This window comes from Crocodylus siamensis, chromosome 2, assembly GCF_052110815.1.
Source record: "Crocodylus siamensis isolate JL-2025a chromosome 2, ASM5211081v1, whole genome shotgun sequence".
Taxonomy (NCBI): Eukaryota; Metazoa; Chordata; order Crocodylia; family Crocodylidae; genus Crocodylus; species Crocodylus siamensis.
Genome location: NC_143396.1, coordinates 155,137,924 through 155,154,079, shown reverse-complemented (window position 1 = coordinate 155,154,079; position 16,156 = coordinate 155,137,924). Strand labels below are relative to the sequence as shown.

The 16,156-nt window shown below is 45.5% G+C and overlaps 2 protein-coding genes across 4 annotated transcripts in view; one reads left to right on the top strand and one right to left on the bottom strand.

Annotated features, from left to right (window-relative positions):
* The window catches only part of LOC149870924 (uncharacterized), an 89,191-nt gene that overhangs the window by 35,446 nt on the left and 37,589 nt on the right, over nucleotides 1-16,156 (bottom strand). For all 3 annotated transcript variants that reach the window (XR_016440142.1, XM_090031856.1, XM_090031857.1), the window contains exon 3: nucleotides 9,420-9,482. Coding sequence is in view for 2 of the 3 variants with exons in the window: in XM_090031856.1 (XP_089887982.1) it covers nucleotides 9,420-9,482 (63 nt within the window). In the remaining variant the exon portion in view is untranslated. The remainder of the gene's footprint in view (nucleotides 1-9,419; nucleotides 9,483-16,156) is intronic.
* LOC149870925 (all-trans-retinol dehydrogenase [NAD(+)] ADH4-like) overlaps nucleotides 12,385-16,156 on the top strand; it is a 29,322-nt gene continuing 25,550 nt past the window's right edge. The window contains exon 1 of the mRNA XM_090031848.1: nucleotides 12,385-12,463. Within this exon, the coding sequence (XP_089887974.1) occupies nucleotides 12,446-12,463 (18 nt within the window). The 5' untranslated portion in view covers nucleotides 12,385-12,445. The remainder of the gene's footprint in view (nucleotides 12,464-16,156) is intronic.

Below are 16,156 nucleotides of genomic sequence, written 5' to 3'. Positions count from 1 at the left end.
ATCATTGTGAAGTATGGATGCCTCATGGGCAACATAGGAGACACATCAAGTCATTGGAGAAGTACTATCAATGCTGTCTGTGGAAGAGCCTTCAAATCCAGTGGGTAGACAGACTCACCTACATTAGCATCCTATCACAAGAAATTACCACAAGCAACAAGATGATGATCATCCAACATCAACTTCCATGGGTTAGCCACATCATCCAGAAGTCCACCTCCAGACTCCTGAAGCAAGTTTTATTTTCCTGGCTCAGTCAAGGTGTATGCTCAAGAGTAGGGTAGAGAAACCACTTCAAGGATATCCTCCAGGCCAACTTGAAAAAATGCAACATTGATATCAACCCATGGAAAGCTATCGTCAGGACCATCCCAAATGGAGGAAAAGTCTGCTGCAAGGCTCTCAATACTTTGAAACTTTACACCGACAACAGGAGATGGAAAAACAGGAGCAGCAGAAACAGCATGTCACAGACCAAACCAAGAAAGCAGTTCCATCCACCCTGCATGGAAACATGTGCCTAAGCTGCAAGGGTCTGTTGATTCTGGATAGGCCTTGTCAGCCATCTTCAGACCCACAGATAAGAATCACGGAAGACAATTATCATCAGATATGAGGGATTGCCAGTGATTAACCTGTATTTCTACTAATCTAGGTTGTTTGTCTCCTCCCTTATCTTTGCTGCCAAACGCACTTGTCATCTGGTAGTAGGAATGTAAATGGTGCTTTAAAAATATTCATTTAACCTATTGTAATTACAGTGGTTACATGATTAATCACTAGGGCAACCCCCGGCCTGGCCCACATGGGGCTGCTCTGGCCTAGCACCAGTGGTGTGCTTCCAACCCCACAAGGTGAGGTAGGGACTCAGCAGCTTCCCAGGGCTGCTGCTTCACCTTTACCCTATTAACAACTCCATGTGGGCACTGCTTCCAGACATCATGGAAGTTCTGGTCTGGCTAAAATACTCTTCCTCTGCCCTCCCCCATGGGGTGTGGGTAGGGAACAGGTTTAAACTTTAAGTAACCTGTTATCTTCAGACAATTGATTGTGAAGCTCTTCTGTTTTGTGAATTAATCATGGAAAATATTGATAAGTAACATCCTAGTGCAGCTGAATCAACCATATGTGAAGCATCTCATGATTAGGACATTTTTAAGAAAGAAAAACAACACCAAACACACTGGTTGCATATGTCCAAGATAGCAAGCACCATAAGGCTGATGAGCTTTGGTTGGTGAGTGGACAGGGTGTAGGAGATGAGGAGCCCCAAGAAACATCTATGAATACAGCGTACCCAAGGGCAGTTGATAACATACTTGGAACCTCCCTTTCTCTTTCATGAAGATCAAGATATGGCAGGTGAGCAGAGGGAGACCTCCCTAGGGGAGAATGCCCAACATACCAGGGTGCCAGTTCAGACAGGGGTTTGAGCCTGTATGGTGCAGTCCTGAACCACACACCACCTCCTATTCTGGCATAAGTGGGTACAGACTGAACTATCTAGCTGCATCTTAAAAACCTCCAAGGATAAAGAATCCACAACCTCTCTGGGTAACCTGTTCCATTGCTTTACTACCTTCCTCATGATAAAGTTTTTCCTAATATCTAACCTAAACTTCCTTTGCTGCAACTTGCAGGAATCCTAAATTTTAGACCATTGCTCCTTGTTCTGTCATCTGTCACCACTAAGAACAGTCTAGCTCCATCCTTTTTGAAACCAGCTTTCAGGTAGCTGAAGGTTGCTATTAAATCTGCTCTCCATTTTCTCTTTGTGAGACAAAATAAGCCAGGTTCTGTCAGCCTCTCCTCATAAGTTATGTGCCTCAGCTCCCTAACCATTTTCATTGCCCTCCACAGGACTCTCTCCAATTTCTCTAAATCCTTTCTATAGTGGGGGACCCAAAACTGAACACAGTACTCCAGATGTGGCCTCACCAGTGCTGAATAGAGGGGAAGAATCACTTCCCTCATTCTGCTATCAGTTTCTACTAATGCAACACAGTATGCCATTAGCCTTCCTCACAACAAGGGCACACTATTGGCTCATATTCTGTTTATTGTCCTAGGTCCTTTTCTGCAGAGCTGCAGCTTAGCTAGTCGGTCCCCAGCCTGTACTGGTGCATGGGATTGTTCTGTTCTAAGTGCAGGACTTTACAATTGTCCTTATTGAACCTCATGAGATTTTTGTTGGTCAAATCCTCCAATTTCTCGCTGAGTCCTAGCCCTACCCTCCAGTTTATCTACTACTCCCCACCCCCAAGCTTGGTGTCATCTGCAAATTTGCTGAGGGTGCACTCTATTCCATCTTCTAGGTTGTTGAACAAAACCAAAACCACTTGACACTGGCTGCCAACTAGATATCAAGCCATTGATTACTAGTCTTTGAGCCCAATAATTCCATCCAACTTTCTATCCATCTTATAGTCCATTAATTCAACCCATACTTCCTTAGCTAGTTTGTGAGAAAGTTGGTGAATCCATGCTGACTGTTCCTAATCACCTTCCTCTACTCCAGGTGCTTAGAAATTGATTCCTTGAGGACCTGCTCCATGATTTTTCCAGGAATTAAAATGAGCCTGAGTGGTCTGTTCCCTGGATCCTCCTATTTCTCTTTCTTAAAGATGGGTACTATACTTGCCCTTTTCCAAACATCTGGGACCTCTTCCAATCACCATAGTTTTTTAAAGATAATGGCCAGTAGCTCTGCAATCACATTGGCCAACTCCCTCTGCACCCTTGGGTGCATTGCATCTGGCCACATGGACTTGTGCATGTCCATCTTTCCTAAATAGTCCCTTAACCTGTTCTTTCACCATAATTGGCTACTCACCTCCTACCCAGACTGTACTGCCAGATGGAGTAGCCTGTGAGTGGGCCTTGTTTGTCACCAGTTACTCCCCTGTATAGGCTTCAGCCTTCTTAGTCTTTGTCTACAGGTTACTCTGGCTATTGACTGATAGCCTAGGCCCATTGTCTCTGGCCTGGCCTTTCAGTCCCAGCCTCTTGTCAGCTCCTGGCCACCTCATTCACGCCTTCTGGGCTCAGGCCCCAGCCCTTTTGGCCTCAAGCCACCTATATTGCCCCTTCTAGCCTCAGGCCCCTGTCTTCTTGTCCCCCTACTCTCAAGTTCAAGCCCTGGCCTTCTTATTGTCAGCCAGATTCTGTCTTGTACCCTGCTCCTGGGAGGGTTCAAAACTTGGCATGCCACTTAGGCTCATTTCCTATCTTACCTCTCCAACCACACCCAATCGTCTGGTATAAACTAGAACAAAAATCCAAGCAATCACTTTGAACTCAGACACTCCCCATCTGGGTCACCATACTACTGCCAAGCCACCTTCCTGCTCTCTGGATGTGAGCCTCAAAAGTATCTGCCATGGCTTGCAGTTCTCACTCCCCAGCATCCTGAACTGACAGGAACTCCTCTCCCTGCTGAGTTTAGGGTTGCATCGCCCTTCTGCCTCAGGTGCCCAGGCTTATATCCCCCGGCTCCTCCCCTTCTAGTCAGGTGCTACCTTAACTGGCCATAGGTGTGTCCCTTCAGCCTCCAATCCAACTCTCCTACTGCTAGGCAGCTAGCCCAAAATGTACAGTCTTCCCCAATCTGTCGATAACCCTGTTGCAGCTTCTTCTTAAAAGTAACAGGAGCCCCTGGCTCCATTACAGGACAATATTCTCAGTGCCCCCCCCCATCTATCCTTCCTAAACAAGCTATGCTTATCCAAAACGCTGCTGCAGTCATCTGAATGTCAAAATGTCACAGTAATACTAATTACACCATAATTATGCAATTGTAAGACCACCAATTCTCTTTATTCCCAAGATTCCTGCATTATTATATAAACATTTTAGGTGTCTAATGGATTATTCGCTCTTCTACCTGAGAACATCACAAAGGCTACAGCTATTTCTTCCAATTCCTAAGAACTAGGTGACCAGAATTAATCTTTATGTATATAATAAGACAAGAAATAATAAGGTATAACCTTCTAGAAAGAATGTTCTGACTGGAGTTCTCCCATAATTCTCTTTCTTACTTATATACCAATGTGGCTCTTTCATTTTTTTCTTCACTTATAATATCTCATTTTATGATTTAAGAAAGGGTCAAACACCCTTAAACATTACAAGAAGAAAAATGTAAATGTTGATAGATGAAAAAAAAATCAAGAAAAACAAAAAAGTGATCTTGAATATTAGCAAGTTCCACAGGCACAAGGCAAAAAGAATGACTCCCCGCCTGGAATGGGGAGTTGCACAGAAGGTACAGAATGCCATGGCCGCAAGGTTGGGGTAAGAAAGGACCTGATAATTTGGTGCAGCACTCCACAATGGAGGTGAAACAGGAAATCTGATGCCTGGAGAAGAAAAGCAAGGTAGTCCTTTGGGGGCGAGGCTTTGGGCAGCTATAAGTGGAGATGGGAGGCTGAATGGTAAAAGAGGAAGACTCCTGTTAACTCATGCAATCACCGCACTGAGAGGAAGAAAAGGACCAAAACCCTCAAACATGACAGACAGCAGAAAGGCAAGTGTTGAAATGAGTAACAAACTCTAAAAACAAATCCAGCAATGGGAAATATAGAGTGAAAATGGCATGAATGGAAGAAAGGGGAGGGAAAGCAAGTAGGATAGAGGATAGGGAGAGAAGACCAAAGGGCATAGGTTTCCAGGGAATATTTGCAAGGCAAACAACCCAGTAAAGGCGACTCATTGAGAGGGTGTATGAGCTTTTGCAAACCCTACTGATTAAAGCACTATTGAGGAGATGCCTCTCAGCATCTCCTTCACCTGACCAGGACTACTGATGATAGAGCTTGCCTCCAGGCCCCACTCAGCCTGAAGAACCTGTTAGCAGGAATAAGCCTTCTGACACACCGCCAGCATAAAACCACTGCAGCTGTCACTGAGGTGCTGCTTCATGCAGCAACAACCAATCACTCCACCCCAGAAACAGCTCATGGAAAGGCCTAACTCCAAATAATGGGAAACCATTGTTCTGGGTGGGGAGAAGTCTGACAAGGGTGCAGAAGCCTTAAATATTGAGCAACACCAGGGTCCCCAAAGGAGGGGCCAAAGGAAAGGGTGCCAGCCTAGTATGAGGAGTCACCAAAGAGACTCAGAATGCTTTGGCCACACAGTTGCCAGCTGGTCAAGAAAAGAAGAGCTCTGATTATTTGGCACAGTGCTCCACATGGGTGGTGAAACGGGAATTCTGCCAACTGAAATAGAAGAGCAAGACACTTCATTGGAGGTGAGGCTTGGGGTGGCTATAAGGGGAGATGGGAGGCCGCATAGTCAAAGAGAACAGCACCTTTTCAGTGGGGTACTCACCACAATTAGAGGAAGAAAAGAACTAAGACCCTCAAACAGGATGCACAACACAAAGATAAGTGTTGAAAGACCACAAGGACACCATTTTTTAAAATGAAAACCAGCAGTGGAAAATGGAAAGGGAGGAAAGGTAAAGGAAAGCAAGTAGGATAGATTTGAGGGTTCAGAATACCAATGGGCACAGGTTTCCAGGGGAGATTTGCTCCCTCAAAGGAAGCAGGGGGGAGAACAAGGTGAAGGGGGGTCACTGAGTAAGCATATGATATTTTCCAAACCTTGCTGCTTAAAGTACTATTAAGGAGATACCTCTGAACATCTCTTTCACCTGATCAGGACTACTTGACAATGGAGCTTACCTCCAGGCCCCACTAGGTCTGATAAGCCTGTTAGCAGGAACAAACCTTCTGGCACACCACTGGCAGACAACCACTGAAGCTGTCACTGAGGTGCTGTTTAATGCAGCAACAATCAACCACTTTCTGTCCCAGAAACAGCTCAGGAAAAGGCCGAACTACAGATATGGAGAACCCGTTGCTCTGAACAGGGAGAAGTCTGACAAGGGTGCAGAAACCTAAGATCTGGGCACAGCCAGGATCCCTAGGTGGGGGTTTAGAGGAAATGCTGCCAGCCTGGTATCAGAGTTGCTCAGGATGCTCATAGTGCCTCAGCCTCAACATTATTATTAGCAGTCACAGTCGAGCCTCCCCCCCAATGGACTACCTTACTTTTCCTCTTGACCATCACGGTCAAGGATGATCACTCACATAGGTCAAGTAAAGGGTTTTTAATGAGTCCATTGATGGCTAAGGAGGCCAATCCCAGGGCCACAGACTCTGGAAAATGCCACAGGTGGTAGTTAAAGGAAGGGTTGGACTATAGATTTCTCAGTATTGTTTCCATTCTTTCCCTTACTATCAGTTTTTTGCCTCCAAGACAAAACAGTCTTCCTCATATAAAATTTACCTTCTCTCACAAGACCTCTCCATTTAGCCCTGTCCTGGCCTAGTTTTTCCCAAGTTGTGGTGTCAGTGCCATACTTCTTGATATTCACCTTGAAAGTATTCTTGAAGCATTTCCTCTGGCCTCCACATGTCCTTTGTGCATGGCCAAGTTAGCAGTAGGGCAGTTGTTTTGGTAAATGTACATCAGGCATGGTCACATAGTGCCCTGTCCACTGCAGCTGATGTTGAGTAGTCAATGCTTCCATACTGATGGTGTTAGCATTGGTGAGGACACTGGCATTTGTGCAATGATCCTTCCACTTTATGCCAAGGAACTTCTGGACATAGCTCTGGTGATGGTGTTCCAGGCTTTTCAGGTGGTCCCTGTAGGTCACCCAAGCTTCACAGCCATAAGAAAACAGATCAGGCTGACAGATGGATCCCTCCATCCCCCATAGAAGGGAGTCACCAACCACCACCACCCATTGTTTCCTTTTCTAGCAATGGAATGTGCTCCTCCTTCTCTGTTGCTAGTGTTCCATATCTGTTCTCTAGGCAAACCACTGCACAGGGCGATGACAACTTCTTCTTGCTGCCAGAAGATACAAGCTTCCAGCTTCCACCTTTCTGGGAGCTCTGATCATTTGGTGCAGCACTCCACACTGGAGATGAAATGGGAATTCTGCCTCCTGAAGGAGAATAGCAAGGTCTTTCATTGGTGGTGAGGCTTTGGGGTGGCTATAAGTGGAGATGGGAGGCTACTCAGTTAAAGAGAAAGGCTCCTGCTCACTGGTGCCTTCCATGCGCCATAGGAAAGAAATGTACAGAGATCCTCCAACAGGACAGATAACAAAAAGGTAATTGCTGAAAGAGGGAAGAAGAAAATATACAAAGGGAAGCCAACAATGAAATATATATAATGAGAAGAGAAATGAATTGAAGAAAGATGAGGGAAAGCAAGCAAGAAAGAGAAGAGTGGGAGAATGCCAATGAGCATAGGATTCCCCAGGAGATATGGTCTCTGAATAAGACCAAGAGAAAACCCAGTCATTTTGCTAATGTTTGATCTTTATCATCTCCTGCTGCTTAGACCATCTCTGAGTAAGCCTAGTGCTGACCTGACTAGATCTCCCTGACAACAGGCCTTTGCTCAGGGCTCCATTCAGGTTGTATATGTTGTTAACAGGAACAAGCATTATGGCACATCACCAGGAAACCACAGCAGAGGCTGACTGAATTGCTCTTTCATGCCACAACTATCAACTACATTACACAGCTGTCACAGCTATAGGAAAGGCCTGACTGTAAAGATGGGGAGTCTGTTGTTGTGGATAAGAAGTCAGACATGGAAGAGTTCTGATCATTTGGTATCGTACTCCATAGTGACGGTGAAACTGGAATTCTGCATTCTGAAGAGGAAAAGCACAGTAGCTCTGCTTGGGCAAGGCTTGGGGCAGCTATAAGAGGAAGTGGGAGGTTACATGTTCCTGTCCACTGATATATTATTCCGCATGCTGAGAAGAAGTTCAATGATTCTTCAAATGCACAGGGAAAAGAAAGGTAAGTGATGAGAGAGAAAGGAAAGAAAGGTGAAATAATGTGGGGAGAAGTGGGCATGCTGGAGGAGAGGGACAGGCTGCAACTAGATCTAGACAGGTTACAGGGGTGGGTGGATGAAAACAGGATGGGATTCAATACTGACAAATGCAAGGTACTTCACCTGGGGCGGAAGAACCAGCAGCACACCTACAGGCTGGGGAATGTCCTTCTAGTCAGCACAGAGGCAGAAAAGGATCTTGGTGTCATTATTGATTCTAAAATGAACATGGGCCACCGATGTGGGGACGCGGTCAGGAAAGCTAACCACACCTTGTCATGCATCCACAGATGCATCACAAGCAGGTCCAAGGAAGTGATCCTCCTCCTCTATGCGACACTGGTCAGGTCACAGTTGGAGTACTGTGTCCCGTTCTGGGCACTGCACTTCAGGAGGAATATGGCCAGCATAGAGAGGGTTCAGAGGAGGGCCACTCGCGTGATCAGAGGGCAGCGAGGCAGGCCCTATGAGAGTAGGCTATAGGACCTGAACCTGCTTAGCCTCCACAAGAGAAAGCTGAGAGGGGATCTGGTGGCCATCTACAAGCTGGCCAAGGGGGAGCAGCAGGCTATGGAAGAGTCCCTGTTCCCCGGAGCACTACTGGGAGTAACGAGGAATAACGGCCATAAGTTGACTGAGAGTAGATTCAGGCTAGATATCAGGAGGTGCTACTTCACAGTCAGGGTGGCTAGGATCAGAAACCAATTTCCAAGGGAAGTGGTGCGTGCTTCTACCCTGGGGGTCTTCAAAAGGAGGCTAGATAATCACCTAGCCAGGGTCATTTGACCCCAACACTCTTTCCTGTCCATGGCAGGGGGTTGGACTTAATGATCTACTCAGGTCCCTTCCGACCCTACCTACTATGAAACTATGAAACTAAGAGTTTTAGCTGTGACTTTGGAGAAGCCACTTAGCATCTCTGTTACTGTTGTTTCTCTCATCAGGAAAATGGTTTGAATAATAATAAAAGGCTGCAAAAGTAACTGAATATCTAAATGAAGAAAAGGAAACAAGGATGGTACTTACTGAGAGCCGGCAGCAGCCGATGAAAGAGAAAGGAGTGCCCTGGGAGCCATGGTCCTGCAGCAGCTGCTCCATGCAGCTAGAGCAGCCCCAGAGGGCAGAAAAGGAACATGGAGAGACAGAAGTAGAAAAGTGTGGGGAGCTCAGAATGCTGAGGAGCAGGCATCTGGGAGCTCAATTAAGCTGAGAAACTGCTGCGGTGAAAAAGCCAACTGGAAGGAGAGCAGCTGAGCCCAGTTACAAGGGTATCAACTTTAAGCTACTTTCTTTTCTTTTTGTTTGCTTGGTCTGTCATGCCTTTGCCTCAATGGGCTGGCAGCATACTGAGGCAAGCAGCCAGAAACCCACCCTAATGAACATAAAGGGGAAAATCCCCAGACTGATCAATATGCCCTGGGACCAGGAGTAGACCAGGAACATCAGCCTGGGTGGGCTTTGTTTCTTTTTTGTTACATTGTTTTTTTTTCACTGGATTGTAGTACTAGAGGGCTTAACCCTCGAGTGAGACCAACTGCAAGACTCACCTGAGACTCGAGAACAAGCCCAGTAGTCCAAGTTGATTCTATTCTGTTGAGACACGTGTGAGCCTAAAATAGAAAAGAAAAGTCACCAGCTAAGACACAAGCAAATGGTGGAGTAATATCTGTGTGGTACACAGGCTGAGGTATAGGGGAGGACAGAGACCCAGAAGAGAGCTACATCGAGATATCATTGCCCAGTGGCAGTTAGAATTACCACCTCCCGAATGATATCACCTAAAGCATCAAGACATGGCAGGTGAGAGTCAGGATCGCTCCTACGGAATACAGGCAAGTGTTCATGAGACTGACAGTTAGGGCTGGGAAGGTACTCAGTAGCAGTACACATAACTTTAACCAAGCCTATACCTTACAAGCTATATTTAATCCAACTCACTGTCTGCTTTTTAGACAACAAACTAACTAGCATCCTTTTATAAATACTACATACATGGTATTTAATATTGAATATTCAATAATCTAGAGAGGTTTGGATTGAATTCTGGGGAATATGAAATACATTTAATTATATATATTGTCCCAGGGAGACACAAACGGAGATCCCAGAACACCCTCTCACGGCAGGACCCGAGGCCAGGGTGAGCTCCCGGACAAAACCAAAAGCTCTAAGGAAGGGTCTTACTTACCTTTGCAAGAAAAGCCATGCCACACTGAGAAGAGCCACCAGCACGGTTCATCAGCTGCTTTTATTTGCAGCTGGGAGCAGCACCAGTGGATGACGTCATCAAAAACTGCTGCCTGGCTGCCTGATTTAAAAGCCAGCGGCGGGGAAACAGTGGGGGCAGCAGCTAAGCCTAAGACAGGAGGCAAAGCTGCTCCCTGGTCTACTGGACTGCAGAAGCAACAGATCTGCAGGGGACCAGATGGGGACTCACCAGAAGGGTGCTGGCTCCCTTAAAGGATAAACACCCAGCTCGGCAGGGCAGCCGGGCCAAGGAGGATAGTGTCGAGGGATCCCAATGATCTCAGACACCAGAACCATGAGTAGGGTAGGCAGAAGCCTGAACCCCTACTGTTCTTTTTATTTTCTCTTTGTTTTTCTATGTTACGCTAGTATCCTGAAGGACACCCAGAGCCCGAACCAGGGAAAGCATCCCCAATTGACCCGCAGGGTTAAAAGAGGAGTGGAGACAGCTCCATCGAATGTGATGTCTCAAAGATAAGGCCAAAGCAGACATTGGGACAGGGCTGGTCCCTCACCCCATAGACACCCGGGGCAAAGAAAGACACTTAGGGTTGGGCAAGAGGGGACAAGAGCAGGAGGGAACGTCAAAGAGACAAGCCAGTGATCTATCACCTGATCATCCTGAAGGCTAGCATATGGCTGGGGTGTAGGAGAGGTGGAGCCCCAAGAATGCCTGCAAGGGGCAGTGCCCGGTCCGCGAGGTTCTGCGAGGGACAGTCCCACTACTGAAAGAAAGATTAAGTCATGGCAGATGAGTATCGGGGCCTCCCTCGGGGTTGAACGCAGCCCAGCACCCAAGTCCCAGGGACGTGCCCCATGGCCAGAACTTGGCATGTACTCTAAGGCTGCTAGAGATCACCTATACCAAACCAGACGGGTGCATATATCTTCATGAACACACACACATTTTAGTATCACACTGTGCTAGGTCCTGCACAGACCAGCTCTGGAAAACTTACCAGGCACAAATGCTTCTTTTTCCTTGAGAATTTGTAAAGTAATTTCAAATCCTAAGAAGAGGGCTTTAAAGTGCTTTAAGGAACTCAGATGAAAGAGAATCATATACATGAAGAATATTATCATCAATAATAAAAGGATACTTGTACATTTGTCACAGTTTAAAATGTAAACATATCAGTTAGGGCATTTTTGGTTTACAGCTTCTGGAGTTCAGAATTATATCCTGCTCCCATCTGCTTCATTGGGCACATCTACACATTCATTATGTATTATGTGCCATAATTATGGTGCATTAAGTTTAGTGCCTGTAATAGCAGGCACTAACTTAATGTGTTGTAATTGGTGCTACTGTGTGTTAGTGCAGATGGATGCTTTTTGTGATGTTAATGCACATTAGACTAAGTCTACTGTGCATTAGTGCATTAGCACATTTTTGCCAGCCTTGCTAATGCACAGTACACTTAGTCTTCTGAGCATTAAGTGTCTCATGTAGACACATTCATTGAGAATAAGCTCAGGCCCAGAATTTCTTTCAGTGACGTCAGCACTACATGGAGAGAGCCAAATTTCAAAGTGTGGTCATTAATAGAATCAATCTGGATTTTACAAAAAGTTATACCGAATTAAGGTTTATATTGCTAGTTGCTACATTCACTAATGCTAACACAGTCTAAAAGAAACAATTTAAATCAATGAACATTAAGGTTAGAACTATATCCTTCACTGCACTAATTGCCCACTGAAATGATGTGTTCAAGAGACCCTAAAAATTATCACTAAAGGTTTTATTTTAGCACTGGGGACCTGTCTGGCAATTGTTTTGAAAATTAATAAGACTCAGAATTATTTTTGTGATTCCACTGTAACTAATGGCTTCACACTACATTTAATTTTATCAGAGTTTTACTTTTAAGGTGAATCCTGGTTGGTTTGTCAAAAGGATACTATAATTTGGCTGTGAGGAACAGCAATAAATCAAGTCCCTTCCTGTCTTATGCTTGTTAATTGGCATTTATTGGTTAAGGTAAAGTAGGTAATGTTAAACAGTTCCTTTTGTAAGCAAAAATATTGACCATCCCAAGCAAACAGAAGACTGAGTAAATCAAAAAGGGTGAGGCAGAGAGACCGGAGAGCTGAAATGGGAGGAAGGTAAAGTACTAAAGGGAGGAGGGGAGAGAGCTGCTGAGATGTGAGGGGGAAGGGAAGTGGAGTGAGGGAAATTCTAGCTGTTATTTAATCCAATGTAGGCAGTACCCAGAACACAGACTTATCTGGGCAGCAGCTGGCAAGTTGCTAGCACTACTGCTCTGAACAGGACGCTCCAAGATCAGACTCTCTCGAGAGACACGCTAGGGAGGGGAAGAAGATGAGCACCTTAGGCAAAGTAAGACAATGGTGTGTTTGCTTGTTGTTCGACTAATTCTCCTGTCTCTCTGCAGTATAGGCATATCTCCCAGAAGTGTTGTTTAAGTGTCACATGCTGTGCTCTTCCTCTGCAGCAGTGATACGGTGGAGATGCACAGACAACTAATTCAGGGTGTTCTAAGAATCCTCATCTCTCTGGAGGAGAATACTGTTAGCACAAGAAAAGGAGAGAACCTTTCGGCTCCCTTGATGCCAATGGGAGCTTTGGGAGATTATTAACCAAACAACAGAATAGAGAGTAGCAGGGTCAGGCTGAGAGCAATACTCCAAGGCTGTGAAGTGGGGTCTGGGCACTGTTGTGCAGCAGGGGCATTTCTGAAATTAAAATGCACCAGATAGTGTTTTATTTTAAATCAATTTTTAAAATATTGGATCAAGACAAAATGCAATAAGTAAAAGAATAAAGCATGATCCCATCAAATATTCTGCTCTGAAGTGTATAGTGGTTTACCTGTTACTCCCTGTAACTCTTTACTATTCTCTGTACTCGGGGCAGAAATGTAGCTGTGAATGTTAATAGGAATTTGAGTATATGCATGTTAGAGAAGTGAGTTTAAGAAGAGTACATGAGACACAATCAGTATTTATTTCAGTATTGGTTAATAGGACTTTTTCAGTGTTGGTGATATATTCCAGTCTGGGCACACTGACATGTGACATTTACCTGTGCAGTTGACTAATTAGATGAGCAATAAACATCTGGGTGTCTACATGTGCAACCCTATTAAGCTAATGGAAATTAATTTACACCACAGCAGGATAGTACTTGTAAATACAAGTAAATACAAGTTCTATCCTGCTGCGGGGTAAAAACCCCTGCAGCAGCACATGTATAGACGCTGGAGGGGCTGGCTGGGGCACAGGGATGCTTGAGTGCAGGGGCTACCTGCAGGCTAGCCCCGTGCTGAAGCACCCTCATAGCAGAGGGTTTGGCTGGGACATAGGTTGAGCTGGGGGGCTGGCAGGGTGACTCCTGGGGCCCCCTGCCAGCTGGGGCTGCTCTTCCCCATCTCAGTGTGCTGTGATCCCAGGCACATGTGCAGATGTGCACCTAACAGCTCTGGAACAATAAGTTTTGGTGCTTATTGCTGTGCATTAGTAAGCACGTGTAGATGTGCCCCCTAAAAAGCAAGATTACCTAGAACTTCAGGTTTGCCCAAAATCTGCTCAATGCACCCAAGCAAGAAGCAAGGCAACCAGGGCTTGAAATAGGCCCATAAATTAGAGAAAAATCACTGGAGTGCACAGCATCCCAGCCATGCCCACTTCAGTCTGATCTCACCTCCAAAATATCACTCCCCTCCCAGCCTAAGATAGCACCTTATACAACTTAACAGCCCCAAAAGGGACAAGATCATAGACCATAATCTGGCCTAAATTAAAAATGTTTCTTGCTCCAAAAGATCACATACTCTAAGGGCCTGATTGTACAAATATATATACTCTTCTTTGGCAAACCCTCACAGTCAAGGATGATGGACAGACTCTACTGCAGCTTGGACATGCATTTCCGTGTGGGGTGGATAGCACTGGAATCTTGATTTAGTCTGCAACATGCTGCTTCTGCTGCTCCCACTTTTCCATCTGCTATTGTTGTCATGCATTTTCAAAGTACTGAGATCCCTGCAGCAGACTCTTCCTCCATTTGGGGCAGTCCTGGGCAATAGTTTCCCACAAGCTGAAATCAATATTGAATTTTTTTAAGTTGGTCTTGCCTGAAGTGACATGCTTGAAGTGCTTTCTCTGTCCTACTCTTGAGCATCTGTCTTGGCTGAGCTGGAAGAATAAAACTGGTTTTGGGAGTCTCAAGTTAGATATCCAGATGATGTGGCAAGCCCAGGGAAGCTGATGTCAGTCAGATGATCATCACCTCAATGCTCATGGTATTTGCTTGCAAAAGGACGCTAATGTTGGTGCATCTGTCTCCCCACTGGATTTGAAGGGTCTTCCATAGGCAGCGTTAATGTCACTTCTCCAACAACTTTAGATGTCTCCTGTACATTGTCCACGTCTTAGTTCTGTACAGCAACGTAGGGATCATGACTGCTTGATAAACCAGGTGCTTGGTTTCAGATTCAATGTCATGATCTTCAAATACCTGTTTCTTCAGACATCCAAAGGCTGCACTTACACATTTGAGACGACATTGATTTCTTCGTCAACGCCAGCCTTCTGAGAAACAGAGCTTCTGAGGTACAAGAAATACTCAACATTCTCCAGAATCTCACCATGGATCTGGATTACTGGAGCTGGGGACTGTTCATTAGGATCTTGTTGGTGGAGGACTGTAGTCTTCTGAATGCCAACCATCAGTCCTATTTTCTTGTATGCCTCAGTAAAGACATTGACGATTGTCTGAAGGTCTGCTTCCGAGTGAGCACACACTACACAATCATTAGCGTACTGGAGCTCAGTGATTGAGGTTGGGGTGATTTCGGCTCAGAGTCTGCTGAAGTTAAACAGCTTACCATCCATTTGGTAGTTTAACTCCACTTAGCCGGAAGCTTGATGGTAGCATCATGGCAAGGAATATTGAGAAGAGTGTTGGAGTGATGACACAGCCTTGCTTAACTCCTGTTTTACCCTCAAAGGAATCTGTAATAGATCCATTACTGAGAACCACAGCTTGCATACTGTCATGGAGCAGGCAGAGAATGGTTACAAATTTCAGTGAGCAGGCAGAGAATGGTGACAAATTTCAGTAAGCATCCATACTTCAGAAGGATCTTCCACAACATTTCTCGGCTGACAGAATCAAAAGCTTTCATGAGGTCAAAGAAGGCCATGTAGAGAGGCTTATGTTGTTCCCACCAGCCTTTGGCTGTGCATTATAGCCCCAGGTCCCAAGCCATGTGCACCACGCAGCTGGGCAACATCCCCAGCCCCACCCCTACCCAACTCCTTCCCTATGGGGTCTTCAATTACCCCCTCCCCCAGACATATCTGCAGGAGCTGCTTTCCAGGCTGCTTAGTGGCCATGGCACCCCCTGCCTGACCACCCTCCTCCTGGCTTCCCCCAGCCTCTTGTCTGCCAGCCTGCAGAGAGCTTTTTGCAAAAGAGCTAAATCCATGCATTTCTCCATTAACTGTGGATTTTTCATTCTTTCTTGGGTAAAATGGAAAATACGTAGGTTTTTTCCATTTTTCTGTGGGAAATGGAAAACCCGGATCCCTGTTCATCAGAGTTACCTCTGCTTATTTCACAACTAACCTTCCCTAAAGATCAGTCCATTATCTACTACCTGTGGATATGCTGGGTAGCTTGTAAACTTATCAGTGCACTATGGATCAAGATGTGACTTGAAACCAGATTTTAATAAGGGTATGAACAAACATTACATTTGGAGCAGTACAGCTCTGCCATTGAATCAACATGATTTGAAACAGAGCACTCAGGCAAGTAAAATTACTCAGATAAACAAATGTGTATAGGATAAGAATCTAAAACAGGAGTGGGCAAAATGTGGTCCATGGGCCAGATGCGGCCCACCAAGCCATTTTATCCAGCCCCTAAAAAATTTAGAAAACTAGTATTTATCTGCTCCTGGTTGCCTGTCAAAGATGACAGGAGCCAGGGGCAGCAGGACCCAGGTGGAGCCAACAGCAGGATGCAGGCAGCCCAGTCCCACCCCAGCCCCAACCATTTCCCTGT